The following is a 21,426-nucleotide window of genomic DNA, read 5'->3' as shown; positions in this document are numbered from 1 at the left end:
TACGGGCGAGCTCCAATGCACCTCTCAGGGAAAAGGAAGCCCTCCAAGCTCAGAAATATTTGCTACTGTTTAAAGCTGGTGGTTAACTGTTTTGCACAGCTATAATTTATCTTCTGCATGGGGGAAACACAATAAAAAGAGTTACACAAGAGTAAAAATAATCATTACCACAAAAGAAGATAAGTAGCAAGGTCGTTACTAAGCAAACTGATACATGGCCTTTATGTAGTAGCAGGAAACCATGATCGAATGACAAGGGTCTCTGTTCTATCAGCATGTCATCTTGATTAAATTCAGACAACTCAGTTAACAGCCAATGGGATTGGGGGAATAGAAAAATGTAATTTTTCTTCTGCAAAAGAAACTGCTAGATTTCAAAGCCGTTTTGTATGGATATCAGAACTTCTAGGTGAGGTTGGGAATATTTTAGTCTAGATGCATAAAGTCTATTAATAGTATAATATAATAATAATTCACATTTTCATAGACACTTAAAGTATGGTAAGTACTTACTATACTCATTTGATCTCCATGTTCCCATTCTACTGAGGCCAGAAGATTAAGTGACTTGCCCTGATTACCTCTTGGTCCTACAAGGGCCATTTAGGGCACATTTGCTAAGAATTGATCAGGTACTTCAGTATAAGATACTTGGAGAAGAGATGAGAAATGTTACCTTTCTGTATCTTCAGGCTTAATGATAACAATCTTTTAGAAGAACACTGATAATTTATATATTGATACATTATAAAGTCTGAATTTCTGATGAAAAGTAATGACATTTTAGTGCATTATCTAAATGGTGATAATACATTAAACTGAAAGATAGACATGGCATATTTTAATAGTCTAGGACCAAACCTCAGTTACACTTCAACCAGAACGCATTTAATACATTAATGGATTAATGGATTGTTCCATCATTATTTCCTGCCATTGCAGTCCTCTCAGTCTCTTAAAAACAACACTCATTTCAAGCCTCTAGATGTATGTGTATTTTAATTCTATTTGAAAATAATTTTAAAAATCTATAATGAGGAAAAATTTAATTATTTACAAAGGACATCAATATCAAATCAACTTCAATTCAAAAAAAGGTTACTACTACAATAATGGGCTAGATAGTGCGACGGTTCTTAGGTTCAGAGAAGAAGTAGGTCCTGTCATTTGGCTTAATGGCCTGGGCAGATGATAGTGATACAAATGCAAGTAACTATAATACAAAATAATACACACTAGTGTCCATAAAAGAAGGACAGTCTTGGGGAGGGTGTGTGTGTGTGTACATGGAAGGCTTATTGAAGGAGATAGAATGAATGGGTTTTGGTTGAAAGATGTTATTATAAAACTCATTTGAACCAGAGATGCGATTGAAGGCAATTGGGCATGTGGATATGGAGCTCAGATGAGAGTTCCAGGGCTAGGTATTTCAATCTGGATGTCATCTGTTCAAAAAGATACATGAAATCATGGGAGTGAAGGAGAAAATAAAAAGGGATAAAGAAACAGCCAAGGAAACTCAGAGAGAAGTAGGAGAATGAAGCAAGTGATATCTTAGAAACCAGAGGAGATGTTATCAGAAAGGGGCTCTTCAATGGTGTCAATTGCTCCAAGAGATTAAAGAAGATGAGGCCTGAGAAAGGATCTTTGGATTTGGAATTAGAAAGTCAGAAGAAAGGCATTTCCATAGAAAGATGGAAGTCAGGCTATGAGAGGCTGAGGTGAGGGGGGAGTAAGGAAGCAGAGGCAGTAGCTGGATAAGCTGTCTATGATTTTTTCCACAAAATTGATTATAAAGAGGACAAAGAGAGAAGTCAAAGAAAATGAAAAAAAAAAAAAAAAAAGGTTAAAAGATAAAGAAGATTTTAAAATCCTCAAAGGAGAAGGTTTTATGTGAAGATTAAGGAGACCTAGAATTTATAATTCAATGAAAAGAAACTAAATAAGAAAGTGAAAGTCAAGATACAAGAAGAGGGAATAATTGATAGAACAAATTATTGAGGGAGGAAAGTGGAACTAGAGTCCTGTAAACTAGTGGAGAAATTACCTCTTGGAATAGGAGGGAAGTAAAAAGGGGAAGATGAATAATAATGCCAAGATGTTTTGAGGAATTTTTGTCTAATGCTCTCAGTGAAGTATGAGGCTAAGACACCTACTATATGTATAGGAGCTGAAAGTAAAGCTGGGAGTTTGTAAAAAGAGGTTAAGTTTTGAAATAGATCTCTGATGAGAGAACTAAGACCAGAAGGTTAAGAGATTCAGGATTCCTTTATGCTCTAAAAATTACTGAAGACCTCCCTCAAAGAAGGTTTTGTTGTTGTTGTTGTTGATATGAAATATCTCTTGATATTTATGATATTAGAAATTAAAACTGAAAATTTTAAAATATTCATTTTAAAGTAATAATAAAAACCCAATTTTATCAAATGACATTTTGTGAAAAGTAACTGTTTTTCAAAACAAAAATTTAGTACAAAGAGTGGCACTGTTTTATACATTTTTGCAAATTTCTTTGATGTTTACCTTAGTAGAAGACAGCTGGATACTTCTATCTGCTGCTTCTGTACCCAGTCTGTTGCAATATGTTATTTTGGTTGATGTATATAAAGAAAATATGGTATCATACAGATATGGAATTGGAAAAGAGGATTTTAATAGACAAATAATGTATTATTATGAACCTAGTTTTGACACTGCATTAAAAAATCTTGGGGACCTTGGAATACATCTTGAGAACCTCTGGTTTAGAAATTTTACTGAATGGAATTCAGGAGTCTTAAGTATTAAAATGAATACATTCCACTGTATAGATATCATGCTATATAATAAGTCAAGGTTTATCATCATGCTTGATAATCAAATATTTCATATATAGACAAAAATTTTGGTTCTGGTGTGGTATATTTGCCCTGGAGTGGTTAGAAGAATTTACAATTTGTGCTATTGGAACAAAAATAACTATATGAATGCTTGTTTTCAAGATAAATGAACATTCAATAAATACTAATCTACATGATCACAGCACCATGAAGCTGGAGACTTTTGTCCTCATTAATCAAATAAAAAATTATTTATCTTTGTTCATCCTGCATTGCACATAGTAGGTATTTAGTAAATATCTGTTGATGCAAATTAGTCAATTTTCCTCCTATAATATAGAAGTGGCAAAATGTATAATTTAACTAATACATGAGAAGTTTTAAAAGATACAGGCTGGAAACTATGCATGGACACACACTTAAAACCATACACCAAGATAAGATCAAAATGGGTTCATGATTTAGGCACAAAGAACAAGATCATAAATAAATCAGAGGAACATAGGATAGTTTACCTCTCAGACTTGTGGAAGAGGAAGGAATTTGTGACCAAAGAAGAACTAGAGATCATTATTGATCACAAAATAGAAGATTTTTATCATATCAAGTTTTTGTACAAAGTATATGTACAAGCTTTTGTACAAACAAAACTAATGCAAACAAGATTAGAAGGGAAGCAATAAACTGGGAAAACATTTTTCTAATTAAAAGTTCTGATAAAGGCCTCATTTCTAAAATATATAGAGAATTGACTCTAATTTATAAGAAATCAGGCCATTCTCCAATTGATAAATGGTCCAGGGATATGAATAGCCAATTTCAGATGATGAAATTGAAACTATTTCTACTCATATGTAAGGGCACTCCAAATCACTACTGATCAGAGAAATGCAAATTATGACAACTCAGAGATATCACTACACACCTGTCAAATTGGCTAAGATGACAGGAAAAAATAATGATGAATGTTGGAGGGGATGTGGGAAAACTGGGACACTGGTGCATTGTTGGTGGAGTTGTGAATGCATCCAAACTTTCTGGTGGAGTTGTGAATGCATCCAAACTTTCTGGAGAGCAATCTGGAACTATGCTCAAAAAGTTATCAAACTGTGCATACCCTTTGATCCAGCAGTGCTACTACTGGGCTATTAGTAAAGAAGGGAAAGGGACCTGTATGTGCCAAAATGTTTGTGGCAGCCCTTTTTGTGGTGGCCAGAAACTGGAAAATGAATGGATGCCCATCAATTGGAGATTGGCTGAATAAACTGAGGTATATGAATGTTATGGAATATTATTGTTCTGTAAGAAATGACCAGCAGGATGAATACAGAGAGGCTTGGAGAGACTTACATGAACTGATGCTGAGTGGAATGAGCAGAACCAGGAGATCCTTATACACTTCAACAATGATACTGTATGAGGATGTATTCTAACGGAAGTGGATTTCTTTGACAAAGAGAAAATCTAATTCAGTTCCAATTGATCAATGATGGACAGAATCAGCTACACCCAGAGAAGGAACACTGGGAAATGAGTGTGAACTGTTTGCATTTTTATTTTTCTTCCCAGGTTATTTTTACCTTCTGAATCCAATTTTTCTTGTGCAATAAGAGAACTGTACAAATATGTACACATATGATTGTATTTAAGATATACCTTAACATGTTTAACATGTATGACAGTGCCTGCCATCTAGGGTTAGGAGGGAAGGGAAAAGTTGGAACAGAAGTGATTGCAAGGGTCAATGTTGAAAAATTACCCATGCATATGTTCTGTCAATAAAAAGCTATTTAAAAAAAAAAAAAAGAAAAGAAAAAAAAAAGATTACAGGCTGCCCCTATTTGCTAGTCAGACTTTTTGGATGCATGAATTCTTTCATGTTGGACCTGAGTCTCTGACCAAAGAGGAACGGGTTCCCACAACTCTGCCCTGCCACTAACCTCATCAGCAGGATTTGAAAATCCTTCCCCATGGCCAACTCTACTGTGATTGCAAATACAATATTTATTTCACTTTTGCACCACATATTAGAAAAGGTTTCAAAATGGCACTCCCCGATGACTAAAAACCATTACATTGAATTCCCAGTCCCTATATTTATGCACACCTGCATCTTTGATTTCCTTCACAAGCTAATTGTACAATAATTCAGAGTCTGATTCTTTTTGTACAGCAAAATAATGTTTTGGTCATGTATACTTATTGTGTATCTAAGTTAATATTTTAATATATTTAACATCTACTGGTCATCCTGCCATTTAGGGGAGGGGGTGGGGGGGGGTAAGAGGTGAAAAATTGGAACAAGAGGTTTGGCAATTGTTAATGCTGTAAAGTTACCCATGTATATATCCTGTAAATTAAAGGCTATTAAATAAAAAAAAAAAAAAAAAAAAAAGAGAAAAAAAAAAATGGCACTCCCCAATTACTTCACTTGGACCCATAATAGATTCTAAGCTATCTGAATACAGGGGTGAGTTCTTTTTATCTTTGTTTACACTGCAATGCCCTGCACATATAGCAGGTGCTTCATAAATGTTTATTATCTCAGTCTACATTCATCACATAATAGTATAGAAAAAGAAATATGAATCATTTAAATTTCATTTCTTCACCTCTTTGCACTCAAATGCTCTAATGGAGGAGACATTCAGAAGAAAACCTTTCATTTGGTTGGTAGCTGGATCTGTTCCTAGAATGGGACTGGGTGAGTTTATACTTTTATAATGTTCTATTTAGAGTAATCAGGTTGCAAAATCTTTTCCTGGCTCCAGATTTGAAGCAGGAGATACAGATCTACATGACCTGCTAGAGGAGCCTGCAGTGATATCTTATGGTCCTTGGAGACTCAGAATCTTTGACCTTGGAGCTGGTACAATCAGAGTCACTAAACAGCTCAAGACTTTAGGGAATAACCAAGCCTGAAGACTATAGTTAGATTCTCATCTTTCTTATCTTATCATTGTAGAGTACTTAACATAGGAGTTACTGATAGGGAGTTGTCATTTGGACAGGGTAGCAGCAAATTTAATTGATTTGCATAAGCATCTATTATAATACAAATGATTTTATTTTATTTTTTATCTATAAGGGAGTAGGTTCCCTAGGACTTTTTATTGTCCTTGGTAACTCAATGCAAATATCTACACAGAGTCCTAGAAGCTAGAGAAGCTTCAAGATGGCAGCAGAATAGCACTGGGTTAAACTACACATCAGATAATCCGCTTCTGGATAACTAGATGTTGGACAGAGTTTGCTTAGAGGTATCCTCTCAGTTCCTCACTAGAGATTCAGTGTTTTAAAGTGAAAAAGAGCCAAAACCTACTGAATATTTTCCTGCACATCCCACTCTTCACCCACCCCTTTTACTTCTATAAACAAGCAGCTACCCATGGGGTGGTAAGGTCTCAAGGCCAACACAGCCCATAAAGGCCTCTTACAGACACCCTCTGTATAAACACGGGCCTACAATGCTGCAGATAGTTATCCTCTTTTTTGACTAGATCTTCCTTTTAAACTACAGACAACTGTAGAATACCACTCTGACTTCTATATCCCAAAGTGTGGGGGAAGTTCTTAATCTGTGAAGAACACATCTACAGAGCAATTGAGATGTGATGGTCACTTACTTTCTGAGTTTGTACTGCCTAGTTTTACTCTAAACACTTTTTTGTGTTCTTTCAAAAATTCTACTTCTTAATTGTGATGACCGTGTATTTTAAAATCAGCCGGAGTCAGGAATTCAGGTTAAGAGAAAATCTTCAATCTTTATTCTCAGCAGAGGTGAAGAAGGATCGGAGGTAAAAGGGAATTGGAGGTAAGAAGCTAGCTAGACCAGAAGCCACACAACCAGCAGCTCCGAGCATGGAACCCAGACTCAATCTGCCCCAGCCTCTCTTCCTGTCTCTCTGCCTCCACCCACCAAAATCGTCATTTCCTATACAACACATCAGGACTTGCACAGAGAGTGGGCGGGACCATTCTTTATCCAAGCATATATATTAAGAGTATGGTCCAATTACTATTTAGTCTCACGTGCTTGGGACCTCAGTGCATCAACTCAAGCCTCAGCCCATTAAACTTAATCTTATACTTTTTAATCTTTATCTAGAAATAAGTCTGTCAATGGCTCCAAAAGGACCATACCTTTAAAATTAAACCATAAAAAAAAAGAAATCCACACCTTTAAAATTAAGCCCAAATTGCTGACAATTTAATAACAATTAAAATATATCACACAACTCTATAACTGTTTTCTCAGGATACATGTTCTCATGGATATCGGTTGTATCATTGATAGGATATACCATTCATTCAACTGATACAACCAATATCAGCATTTATTAAATGTCTATTATATAGCAGTGTGTACTGACACTCAAATGGTGAAAATATTTTCAGACAGATTTTCAGATAGACTGAAGTCTTTCTGCAAGGCTGTCTTAGCTTTTTCTTATTTCATGCAGTACTTTGTTTAATAAAGTTCTTTTTTTTTTTTTTTAGATATCTATGGATCTGGGAGTAGTATAAGCCTTCTTCTCACATTTATTTCAGTACCCTTTTATTTCTCTCACTCAGTTCTATCTTAATTAATCCCAAACATCTACATTAACCAAAAGCAAAAGTTTTAACAGTAAAGTTGCTATACTTAATTTATAAATTATATATATATATAATATATATATATAAATTGACATATAAATTATCAAGTTATATAAATAGTGGGGATGATATATAAATATATGTATTTACCATATGCTGGAGAGTAGAAAAGAAACTAACAGAACTCTAAATAGATAATTGGTAATAGTTCAGGTGTTATTTTGAGTCACTCAAACAAACAAATCTAACTGTAAAGCTTAAAATAAAGAAACGGGCATTTATGGACATAGATTAGTTACAAAATGAACTGAAACTACTCTCTAAAAAAAATACCTCCTTCATAATATAACCTTCAGACTTTGCAAAGGGGAAGTAGAAGGCAAGCCCATAGTGTATCTAAAATGGTATTTGGTTCCCAGATTTCTCAGGTCGCAAGGAAATGGGAAGGCATCATATGATTTATTCCTCCAAATTATTCTCAAGGACAAGATTTTACAGGCTAGCTTGCTTAGAACAGAGGATAAAGCACACATTTTGTTTGTCTGATTTTGTTTCCTAATAGCAAAAGAAGCTAGCTAGAAGTAGTATAATGTAAGTTTCTGAACAAGAAAAGGGTCTTTCATCATAAAAGGTCTTTTGAAGTCAATTTCATTTACTCTCTGCCTAGGAAAAATGCTTTTGAAAAAAGGGGTACATAAAGAGATCATAAAGGGAAAACTATCCACATGGACAAAAATATTTATAACAGCCTTTTTTGTGGTAGCAAAGAATTGGAAATTGAGGGGATACCCATGAATTAGGGAATGGTTAAATCAAGTTGTGGAATAGGAATGTAATGGAATACTATGGTGCTATAAGAAATGATGAGCAGGCAGGTTTCAGAAAAATCTGGTTAAAACTTACATTAATTGATGCTGAGTAAAGTGAGAAAAACCAGGAGAACATTGTATATAGTAATAGCAACATTTTGTGAATATCAACTAATAGACTTAACTGTTCTCAGCAACATAAAGGTCCAAGACAATTCCAAAAGACTCATGATGGAAAATGCTATCCACATCCAGAGAAAGAACAATGGAGTCTGAATGCAGATCTAAGTATACTATTCTCATCTTTTTGTGTGAGTGTGGCTTTTCCCTTTGGTTCTGTTTCCTCTTTCAGTGTGATTAGTGTGAAAATATGTTTATATTATAGCACATGTATATAGGAAGGAGATAGGGAGAAAAATTTGAAACTCAAAATCTTATAAAAAATTAATGTTGAAAACTATCTTTACATGTAATCTGGAAAAAATGAAATACTATTTACCAATAAATAAATAAATTGTTAATTAAAGAGTGGTACAGCAAAACTGTAAGATGAAAAGAACAGAAGGAAAAAAAAAATGTCCCCTCATAACCTAACTTGGAGAATCTTTCAATTAATTTGCTGAGCATATTCTTCCTCATTTAAATTTCCTTGAAGCTGAATTGTCTAGTGACCAAGGAAGCTGACCCAGACTGCTATAAGCTCCTTGAGGCCAGGGCTTTGTTTTCCGTTTTCCTCCTTGCCAGGAACACTTACTTCCAATAAGAATTTCTGCCAATTTCAAATAGCAACAAAGAAAAAGAGTCTGTTAATCTTTATCTTGATAGAAATAATACTTTATTAGAAAAAGAAAAGAGTTACAAAGTAATGGAAGGACCAAAGGAAAATGTATCTTATGTAGTTCAATGTGAACGTAAAGAAAGATAGAACAAACAATAGGTAGATGATGGAGAGGACATTTGGCTCTGGGGCCTTTTCTTATCCAGTTCTTATCAAGATCTTATCAGTTTCAGAGCTCAGTAGAGCACAGCTTTTTAGAAAATTTTACATAAAGTTTAAATAATAAAATCATAACTCTAAGTGAAAGACGTGGATTAGAGGGCCAGCTTCAAAGATGAATAAGACCCAGGTTTAAAACCCACCTATCATGCATACTTGTATAACCCAGGGCAAGTCCTGTGATCGCACAGTTTTTTAGGCAATTTTGTTAAGTTGCAGAATGAAGGGGCCACCTGCACTGGCAAAGGGACTTTTCTTCCTCCGGAACTCCTTGTGCCAATGAAATCCAAGGTCTGGTCTCTATCCCTAAAAAAGCTAAAGTAAAGAATCACTGAGCCCAAAAACAAGATTAAGGAAAGTTTTTCAATTTTCCCAGATTGGGAAATTTACAAAGAATTTGTATTCACGAAGATTCAAACATTAAAAATTTAATCATCCTCAGACTACTAAATAACATCCATTTTACTCCTTTAAATACAATCTTTGTCTCTGTCTCTCTTTCTCTTTCTTTCTCTCTATCTCTCTTTCCCATTCCTCCCTCACCCCTCTTTCTCTCCTTCACTTCCTCCCCTCCCTCCCTTCCTTCCTCTCCCCCTCTCCAATGGCTAACAATCCTGCTGAAGCTAGCCAGAAAGCAGTTGGTTGCTGGCAAAAGCATCTATTCTATATCTTGGCATCTGTATCCAAAAGCTCCAAGCATACCCCTTGGGTGGCCATGGGTGTTGACTTCAATGCTGGAAGCTGAGTCAATTTAGTTTTGCAATTACACACATATGCCAGTATGCTTAGTAACTGCACTGCTATTTAGAAGAGCTCCATTTAGCATAATCTACTTATGTGGGAGTTTACTCATGTCCTAGGTTTAAAATATACAAAAGTTTTGTCAAGGAGTGAGGCTGGATGGTTCAAAGGATTGGTAACTTGAGATCTACTCTTTGACTTCTAGGTCGCTTGTTCACATCCAGCCCTTATTGTTAATAATTGAACAATTACCACCTCACAGTTTCAGTTAGCAATATTAGTTAATTTCCTATTTGCTTTTTTCTTTAAGAATACAGCAAAAAAACCAATAAGCACAACTGGAATTAATATTGCTCTTATTGGCAGTGGAAGGAAAGGGCAGACAGGAGGAGAGTCTAAGTTTGAAGGCAAATTTAAATTCTCCATTTTCTGTGAAAAGAGAAATTATGTTCCTCATAGTCACTGACAAGGATATATTTTAGAGTAACAATGGGAAGTGCCAAGGAGTCAAAATGTTAACAACAGAAGGAGGAGATTACATATTATTATTAATAACAAAATAGTAGCTAGCAAAGGATATCTATATATTTATAATTTTCAGATTTGTGTATATCATATGTATATAGGGACATGTCTTTTTCCACATGGAGTTATTTTTCTAGCTTTCCCCCAATTTTATTTAGTACCTTTTGCCATAGAACATCAAATAAGTTATAGTGCAATTTTTTGTATTAAAAAATTTATAAGTAAATAAAAACCTGAGGCTCCTCTAGTAAGATCAATTCTTAATACTGGGTTGGAAGTAGGGGGAAGGGGAATTGAGATCAATATTACCTATATGAAACAGGAAGAAATAATTGTTTTGCCTTCTAATATTAAAAAAGTTTTAGAAAGATTATTTTGTAACTACTCATTATTTCTTCAGTTCATTTGTATACTTTAGTTTCATTATTTATAACAACTGAGGTGAATAACAATTTGAGATATTAACCCAGGATTTCACATAAGAGATAAAACTTGGGTAGGTTTTTTTTGTTTTTTTGTTTTTTTTTTAGCATTACTACTAACAGCTACTTATCAGTCAAGAGGGGGGAAATACCCCATGAACCTAGCAACACTAGAACTACTGCTGACCTTGGTTAGTACATGTTAAAAATGGATATTTTCTTTTGGTAAAATGACCATGAAGTCAGAGCTTAAAGTAGTGACTAAAAAAAGGCTTAGACCTATATTTATCTAGTGAAACATTTTGTCTTGTCTGAAGCCAGTTTGCAAAAACCCACACACATCAAAATATGTATAAGAGGCACCAGAACACAGTAAATAGATAGACGGCTGGCCTTGGAGGAGAGAAGACTGGAGTAAAAGCCCCACCTCTGATAATATTAAACTTCCCAGTGCCCTAAACAATGGGCTTGTGGAAAAACATGTGGAAGACATGTGGAAGAACAGAAGCTGATCTAAATTGGGAGAGGGATCTAAATTCCATGAAATTCCTACATCAATGAAATTACAGGTTTGGATAAAAAAAAATTATTTTTTTTTTTCAAAAAATTCAGTTCTACAAATATTTATCAAACATCTACAATGTGCAAGATACAGGAAAAATACAAAAGTTTCTTCCCTTGGAAAACTAGGAGGCTGCACTATGGAAACAGATGAATGAACTGAAAGAAGTGTCAGGAGACAAAAATATAATATGTGAGGGGCTTCATCTGGAAGAAGCCACCTGAGCTGAGTGTGAGGGAAACTGGGAGTCTAAAGTGGAAATGAAGAGGGAGGATATTACAAGAAGTAAAGGCCCAGGCATGTGAGACAAATAGCTGAATTTAGAAATGGATTGGGTTAGTAGATTTATTGAGTTAACAAGCAGTGTGTGTGAAGGGGAGTGATATGTATTAAGTCTGGAAAGGTAGGTAGAAACTATATTCTGAAAACATAGGGATTCTTTTTTATTATAGAGATAACAGGGAGACACTGAAGTTTTCTAAGCAAAAAAGTGGCACAATTGATATCTCAGAAATTTAGCAGTACACAAGGCAGTGAAAGTTCTTTGAAGAATTTTTTTAAATTTGCAAAGAAACCCAGAATTGAAAAGAAAAAAATTCAGGAACATTTTATTCTTCTGGGATCTTTTGTTTGCTAAATGATTATATCCTCCTAACCACATCAAGCTCATTTTCCCTTTGTACTCAGGAAAAAAAACAAGAAAAAACTTCTGCTCTAGCTCCGAAATGAACATAAGACAGATGACAGTTGGAGGATGAACAGAGAAAAGGCTCTATGGGCCACAGAAAATGTTCTAAGCCTGATGCTCAGGCACCTGGAGCTGGACCTATTTGTAATCCATTTTCAAATGTAGAATTCTACACTGCCTAGTATAATGAAAAGGACATTGGAACTGGGAGACCATCATAGAATCATATATTTAGAGCTAGAAGCTATCTCAGAGGACCTGGTTCTCATTTTCCATTTGAGAAAACTGACTACAAGAAAAGTTAAGTGATTTGCCCTATTTTATGTATTAGATCCTGCCACATACCATCAAATCAAATATAGTACAATTTTGAAAAAACTTGAATAAGAGGCAGAGCTGGAATTTGAACGTAAATCCTTGGGACAGCCAGAGCACTTCTAAATCCTGGAACTGTCATTGTCTGGCTGTATAGAATTGGGCAAATCATTTAACTGAGCCTCGGCTTTCTCATCTATAACATGAACTGCCAGATAAAGAGAAAACACCATCAACTAATTGTTTTACTTTCTAATAAAATGTTGAGGAAGAATAGTCATATTTGGACTCTTATTGGTACAATTCATCTTAATTAGTACATATTGTTTGCTAGGTACTAGGCTAGACATTGGAGATCCAGAGACAAATAAACAATTGCTAACCTTAAGAAAGTTTCAGTCTATCAAAGAAACAACATATAAAATGTACACAAATTTTTGTTTGTTTGTTACATTTTGCTTAGGACAGGTGAGTGGCAAAGGTTTTAGGAGTTGGAAAAATTAAGAAAAATTTCATGTGATCACTTGAATAGAATTTTGAAGAAAAGAAAGGAATCTAAGAGGTGAAGGTGAAGTAGGAGTGTATTCAAGGCATGGGGCCAGCCAGCACACAGATCCAAAGAGAGACGATAGAGTATTGTGTGTGAAGAACAGCAAGAAGGCTAGTAGAGTGTAGAAAGTGGAATAATCTATGATATTGAAATGGTAGGTTGGGACAAGGTTGTGAAAAGGCTTTTAAAAGCTAAAAGGTACAAAAAGTACTTGATCCAGAGGGACTCTGATGCAGTCATTCAGTTGGAAAATTCTGTATTTCAATAAAAAGCTAGGTTTTATATATATATATAAATTTCTATATAAAGGTTATGCCTTTGTATGTTTATGCTAAGCTATTTATCTTCTCTTAAGTAGGAGAGAATTAGACTAGAGTGAACTTCATGCAAGACCTTTCATATTTTAAAACTTTATGTGTAAGCTCAATAAACTTGATTGTTTGAAAGGAACATTCAGATCTTTTTCAAAATGTAAAGTAAGCAATTCAACATTCAGTTGTTTATAGGAACTTTATGGATGTATACCTGTTTTGGCTCAAAAGCTGCAGATAGTTGTCATTTTGGAAAGAACCAAAATAGCTCTACATGCATTTGTATGATGGTATTGATCTTAGAATCCAGCAACCCTACATCGTACAGTCAGAGGGAAAAGTTAGAACTGTTAATCATTCATGAAAACAATTAGATTAGAATAGAGTAGAATGATGAGCAGAATGGATAATTGTGTCAGTTGTAGTAAAAACCAAACGCATACTCTTCGATCCAGTGACGCTGGCCTCCTGGCTATTCCATAAACAAGACAATTGATCTCTGGACTCTGGGCATTTTCTCTCTGAAATGCTCATTCTCCTCCAATCTAACTACTGACTTCCTGGCTTTCCTTTAAGTTCTAACTACTAAGTTTTATAAGAAGTTTTTCTCAAATCCTCTTAACTTCAGTGCTTTCCCTCCACTAAATATTTCCTAGTTATCTTGTATATAGCTCGCTTTGCATATATTTGTCTGCATGCAATCTCCCTCATTAGATTATAAGCTCCTTAAAGGCAGGGTCTGTATTTTGTTCTTCTTGTATCCCCAGAATTTAGCATAATGCCTGGCACATAATAGGTGCTGAATAAATTTCTACTAGTGAATTAATGAAAGGAGAGATATTGGAGGCAAAGAAACCAATAAGACAGCAGAGGCAAGACATACCACGTTATCTAGAGTAAGGCTATTGCTATAGGGATAAAGAAAAAAGGGGACTCTGATCTACAGTGGATATGTGGTCAACCAGTATGAAAAGACAATGTTATCTTCTCTTTAAAATTTTTTTTTAATTGATATTTTGTTTTGACATCACATTCATTTCAAAATATGTTCTTTTCCACTCCTTTAACCAGAAGGTTTTTTCACCTTCTTATCAAAGGTGCAAAAGAAATAAGATTAAAAAATCAGACAAAATTAGCCAACATTTCTATCATGTCTGACAGTATATACAATATTCCTTATATTTATGGTCTCTCACCTTTACAATGATTAGAAGTTGCATTTATACATGGTATTTGGAATTTTTGTTGTAGCTATTGTTGTTCTTTCTGTTTACATTGTCACAGTGACTGTATACAGTTTTTTTTTTTTGATCTGTTCATTTTACTCCATCTAGGTTCATATAAACCTTCCAGTGATTCTTTCAATTCTTTTCTTACAGAGCAGTAATATTCAACTGTATTTTTGTACTATAACTTGTTAAGCTATTCTTAAATCAGTCCTTATCTACTTGTTTCTATTTTTTCTCAAAAAGAAAAAGAACTATAAATCTTTTGATGTATATAGAACCTTTCCTTCTGTCTTTTATCTTCCTGAGATATATGCCTAGCCATTGGCTCTCTAAATCAAAAGGATGGGAATTTTTAGCCATTTTCGTAGGACAATTCCAAATGATTATTGTTTTGTTTGCATTTCTCTTACTCATTGTGTTTTGGAGCAATCTTTCATATGGTTTTAGTTAAAAATTCTTTTTTAGAACTGATTATATCTTTTGACCATTTATTCACTGGGAAGTGGCTTCTTACAGATTTATGCTAATTCCCTATATTTCTTAGATATCAGACCCTTGGCAGAGCCATTTTATGGCAAAATTTTTTTTCTCTATTTTGTGGTTTTTTTTCTTAGCTTCACCAACTTTGTGAAAAAAACTTAATATAATTGTATTCAATGTAACTAAAATTATTTTTTTGTTTTTTTGTTTTTTTTTTAACAATATTATAATTCATTTATTTGCAGTTGATGTTTTGAATCCATTGAAATTCTCCATCATTAACTGTTCACAGCCTGTCTTCATCTGAATATTTTCATGTGAAGTTATATTCACTAAGCTTCACAAGAATATTCTTCATGATTGCCTTGAAAATCATTTAACAACCATAACTTAAACTGAATTCTGTGAAATTATTTTTTTTTACTGTTTCTTATTCCATTTATTTATTTATTTATTTAATTTTATTTTTTAAAATTTAATAGCCTTTTATTTACAGGTTATATGTATGGGTAACTTTACAGCGTTAACAATTGCCAAACCTCTTGTTCCAATTTTTCACCTCTTACCCCCCACCCCCCCCCCCAGATGGCAGGATGACCAGTAGATGTTATACATTAAAATATAAATTAGATACACAATAAGTATACATGACCAAAACATTATTTTGCTGTATAAAAAGAATCAGACTCTGAAATATTGTACAATTAGCTTGTGAAGGAAATCAAAAATGCAGGGGCATAAATATAGGGATTGGGAATTCAATGTAATGGTTTTTAATCATCTCCCAGAGTTCTTTCTCTGGGCATAGCTGGTTCAGTTCATTACTGCTCCATTGGAAATGATTTGGTTGAATTATCTTTTTTTGTAATCTCTGTTTTATTTGGTTAAGAGTTCTACCATTTGCCATTGTTAAAAGTAACTGATCTTGTCCTCTTCTACTTTTTTTTTTGGGTCATGGTGTGATCTTTGATATTCAAGTCATGCATTTTGAGCTATTGCATATGGTAAAAAATAATGCTTATTTTGAACCTCATTGTTGCTAAACTGTGTTCTAGTTTTCTTAGAAGTTCTTGTATGTACCATTTTCAAAAGTGGAAATACCAAATGTTAACAATCACTTGAAAACCATACAGTTTCACTAATAACAAATGATACAAATAACTTTGTTGCTATAGCAGCTTATCTACCAATTTCATAAAAATCATTAAGAATTTAACTATTCGTTGTGCTGTTATAGAGAAAAAATTTATGCATTGATGGCAAAACTGTAAACTTGCAGAATTTTTTGGGGAGAATATTTTGGCAATAGGTAGAAAAAAGTTACAAAGATTATCATCCCCTTTGACCCAAATAATGTTGTAGTTGAGAATATGCCTTGTGTTATTTTGTTTAAAGGCATAATCTCTTCAAAGGTGTTTATAACAGTATTATTTGTGATGTAAAAAACCAAGAAATAACCTAAATGCACAGTACTGGAGGAATGAAAATTCCCCCATCGATGTAATAGGCTACTATTCTATAATTAAAATGAGAAAGTATGAGGATAAGGAAATGTGTAAAGGCATTTGTGAAATGATCCAAAAAGAAAAAAAGAAACCAGAGCAGCAGAGCAAACAATAATTATGAGCATATATGAGGGGAAATGAATAGAAATGAATACACAAAGAATACTGATGAAGACTTGGGAGGGAATGAAAAATAAGCTATGACAATGACAATTTATAGGATAAATTTCATCCCTTTAAATGCAGTAGTTCCAATGTAAGCTTGGTTGACTGTATTCATATTCATTATCTTAATAATCATTATCTAAAATTATTTTTTAAGAGAAGAAAGATAAAAGAATGATTTGACACTAAGTAGATAGCTTGCAAAGAAAAAAAATTGCAGGACTTAGCAATGAACTATTAAATAGCAAGGCAATAGGGGGAATGAAAGGAGCATAACCCAGAAGCTGATGTGCTGGAACCCACTGTGACAAGGAAGATAAAAATTGGAGAAAGCCTGTGAAAAGAAGATGTGTAGATTGATTTTTTTCAACCAAATTGGTGAAGCAGTTTAGCAAGTCAAGAAATCTTTGAAACACTCTGGATCAAGTGGGGCACTTTGACATAGATGGTAGTTAAACCTGCCAGAGAAGTTGTGTTGTTCAGGATTTTTAATAAGAGATTAAGAACTCTTGAGAGCATCCATAAACCAGTGAGTGGGTTGGTGAGGAAACAGACCTTCAGAGAAGGCACCACAGGAATAACAATGATATCTGAAAATATCTAATAATTGTGAAATAATTAAACTGACAAAAAACAAACAAACAAAAACAAATCCCAGCAATAACTACTCTGATTTTTTATCAGTGCCAAAGAAAAGTGATAGGAATGATCTTTCCAAAGAGCAAATTAGCTGATAGGAGAAGGTTAATCAGAAGAATTGTAACCAATTAAGAAACAAGGATCGGAAGAAAATGTTTTCTTGTTATATATAAATGTGTAATCATTAATGTAACATATGTCAAGAGTTAAAAAAACAAACTCAAGAAACGAAGTGCTGCTACAGATTATGCCAGCTCATCTTGCTGGAGTTTAGTAAATACTTGATTTTTTTTGGTTTTTTGTTTTTGTTTTTTTTGACACATATAATATGGGACATTTTCTTTTCTCCCTGGTATTCAGTATTTAAATGTAAAAGAAGCACTGATCTTTTCATTAATTGAAGTATGTAATAATAAAAAAAAAATTCTTTCCTAGATACAAGTATTTACCTGTGCAAAAATGTAATCACGATTAAGGTAACAGACCACAGCATAGAGTTCAATGCTCTAGGGGAAAATACTCAGTCAATAATGCTGTTAAGTGACTGATATGGTAATTACACATTTATAAACACACATACCAAAGAATATGTCAGGGAGTTAGTCAAGTTTCTGTGATAGCTTTGAGGTTAGATGGCTCCTTTTTAAAAAAGAATCATTCCCCTCCTATCTTAAGAACTTTTGAAACCAGACAACTTCTTGTTTTTTTCTATGAGTAGGAACAGAAATAGGAAGTGTACAGACTCATGTCAGCTCATTCCTACTCATCAACTAACAGGACTAGCAAAGAACTGTTGTTCTGAAGAAGCAGAGCAGAGAGCCAGAGTGGTCAGCAAGACCATTAGTAGATGTTCCAGAGCAAAAGTGAATCCCTTCTTTGTGATTCCATTAGAACTGAGGGGGGAAAAATCCCACAAGCATTTACAGTGCCAGATTTAACATAACCCTTCCCCTACAAACACTTCTTTTGCTTGAGCTGTTCAGGATCTGAGACCATTTTTGCAAGATTGCCTTGTGTACCAAGACTTTTGCATGGTGTCCTGAAAAATCCTCCCTCACTGGAAAAATACCGTATCTCCCTTTTCTGCTTTGCAATCTGATTATCTACAATATTCATGACCCAACTACCTGCCTCTAGACACATGTATAGGGATTTATAAGGAATTGTGTCTTGGAACAGAAGGAAGAAAAATAAGAGAGATAATACTTCCTTTGGAAATACATTAAGAAATATGAAGTTCTTTAGAAAAGTCAAATACAGTAGAACTCCATCATAACAAAGCTCATTATAGTATGAATTTGGATTCTGTGGGTCAATTGATGGCCTTGCAAATAAAACTGGATACAGTAAAAATCCATTACTACACAGTAAGTTTATATGGCAGTTAATCCTCTTCCCCAATGTCAGTGTTATGAAGGAGTTTCACTGTATCTGGCCTTGAGAAAAACAGTTAGATTACCAAATGCATACACTTTATGTCAACTGACTTGCCAGTTTTCAAATTACCTTGATTCAGGGTATTTGGTGAGTGTGGCCAAGCTGCTGGTATACATGTGACCACCCACATCAATGTGGACGGGTGCATTGGATTTTGTGAGCTGTGCTGGAGTAGGAATGCCTTGATTGTTCAATGGAGATGCAGGGGATCTAGTGATCAGAGGTCTTGACATATTGGGCCGACTGTCCTAAGGAGAGACAAGCAAGTTTAGACATTTTTCTTTTTTCTTTCCTTTTTTTTTTAAGGCAAAAAAGAAAATATACATAACATACTGAATAAGTCAATGATTAAAACTGACATTCTTTATATGTTAAAAATCTGAAAACCAGTGAATCTTTAAAATTTCACCAGTTCTCATTTGTACTATAATGAATGACAGAAAAATAAATGCTTTAACTGACAAAAGAAAGGAAGATTTTACATGTTCAATGATAAAGATTTGTTCTTAATTAATATTTACTACAAATAATTTTGTGAAAAAGAAGGGTCCCTTATACTAATGAATTCAGCTTCCATTTAACAATGGGAAACTTCACATGAAGAATCACTAATCATTTTAAATTAGAAGATAATCAAAGCCTAAAACAATAAGCATTTAAATAAAAATGTCCATGATTTCTCTTTGATATGCATTTAGACTAGATGAATACAAACCTTTAGCCTTTATGTTCCACAGACTGTTTTCTGGAATTTCTTTTTGTCAAATTAGAAGTTAAATGAATTTGTTAAGCTGTTCCAATACTTAAAGTAACTCTAAAAATAAGTCAATGGATTATGTTTTTAACCAACCACTTAGGAAATGCAAAATTACTAAAGGGTGTATCACTTTTTTTTTTTTTTTTTTTTTTTACTTTTTGTCGAACTTAATTCTTTGTGTCTTTTACCTTCAATAATGTTTGCAAAAAAACACACTGCTTTCTGTGAAAAACAAAACAAATTACACCCCAATTGATAAATGTGTCCTTGTGAGGCATATGTGAGGGACAAGGGCAAGTGTGCAACTTTTTAAGGAAATCAAACTTCAAAAGAAGAACAGAAGTACATGCTGATGCATCAAATATTAAATATAGTCACATGGGAATAGGTGTCATAAGGCAAACATCTTTAATTTATATAAGACAGGATTCAGGGCAATTTGTCTTGATAATCAGAACATTTCTGGGTTGCTGGGATTAAGAAAGAGTATTGCTGAGACCATGAAATGCTGCTTCCCTCCCAAGTTTATGATACAAATATTTCAAATACTGCTTGAACTAGATTTCACACTGCTTAAAAAATTAAAGCACACATTACAAAGAAAGCTAAAAGTCAGGTATTTGGCACATTGTTATTCGTTAAAGGGACTAGGATTTAAGGTCTCCATCTCAGTAATAAATTGAAAGTATTTAATGCATGGTCTCTCTAAGATGAAAGTCACAAATACAGTAACAGACTTATAAAAGAGAAAGAGATTGTTCTTTGGAATAAGCAGACAATGTGGGTCAAATATAGTGATAAGGCATAATAAAAAGCAAAGAAATGCTTTTGATAAAGATCATAAGGGGAGAAGTCATGGAGCTTTTGTTCATAAAATGCAATGTGATAAAATATAAATTTGCAAAACATCGTATGTTTTATGATCTGGAACTGCTTTAGGAGCTACCTGGGGCACAACTGCTGGAATATTTAGCATTAACCACATGTCCAGGCATGATGCAGAATACACATGCTTCTTAGAATGCTCAGTCGCTCCTATGAATGGAGCAGTGATTGGGCTTTTGTACACACGGTTTACCATCTGTGTTCTATATGCTGCACTGAAGAGAGCCAACAAATAGTAAAAGAAGAGGAATTAATGAGGTGGTGGGTAAGAGGAAATATGAAACAAAGACGTGAAATTGGTAGAAAATATAAAAATAAACAGCCAAAGAAAAGAAACACAAAGAGAAAAGTAGCATTTGGAAAATGTTTTAAAATTTTTCTTCTTAAAATGGAAACATAAAACATATGCTACCTTACTTCTTTTTAGAGAATGATTTTGTGGCTGAGAAACACACACTCACATACACTCACACATACCCCTGTTATGACTGAACACATCACAGCACCATGAAGTCTGTAATAGTTTTTCAATTGGACATATTCTATATCCTGCCTGAGGGTGCTCAAGAGAAAATGAACAGATTTGCAGGGTTAATATTGTAGTTAGACTGTGACCTCATTCAGTGAAGCTATAATACTGCAAGGACTGTATAGAAGGAGAAGAATTTAAAGCATAGCAGATCACCTGAAGGGTTCCAGATTTCTTGGGGTATATGCCATTTAGGCTGTAAATCATAAATACACAGAAGCTTCAAGTCTAAAATTAGATCAGTGCTTCTCAAAGAAGGGGTTATGAATCCATATGGTTAAAGCCCAATGAGGCAAAACTGGTACTCCATTCCTTGGTGTAGCCATCCCTTTTCTTGTCTCTTTATCCTGTGTCCCCATGCTTAAGGGTCTGGGTCACTCCAAGGCTAAGCTGATAACATCTGAAAGGGTTTAAAGTTATACTCCTCTTAAAGGTGCTTGTATTTTGCTAGTGGACTTTCTA

At 34.2% G+C, this 21,426-nt stretch overlaps 1 protein-coding gene across 3 annotated transcripts in view; it reads right to left on the bottom strand.

Moving 5' to 3' along the window:
* KCTD1 (potassium channel tetramerization domain containing 1) overlaps positions 1-21,426 on the bottom strand; it is a 244,298-nt gene that overhangs the window by 34,427 nt on the left and 188,445 nt on the right. For all 3 annotated transcript variants that reach the window (XM_031946494.1, XM_031946495.1, XM_003759988.4), the window contains exon 2: positions 18,863-19,041. In XM_031946494.1, the coding sequence (XP_031802354.1) occupies positions 18,863-19,041 (179 nt within the window). The remainder of the gene's footprint in view (positions 1-18,862; positions 19,042-21,426) is intronic.

The sequence above is a fragment of the Sarcophilus harrisii genome, chromosome 1 (assembly GCF_902635505.1).
Source record: "Sarcophilus harrisii chromosome 1, mSarHar1.11, whole genome shotgun sequence".
NCBI lineage: Eukaryota > Metazoa > Chordata > Mammalia > Dasyuromorphia > Dasyuridae > Sarcophilus > Sarcophilus harrisii.
This window is presented reverse-complemented; position numbering and strand designations above follow the sequence as displayed.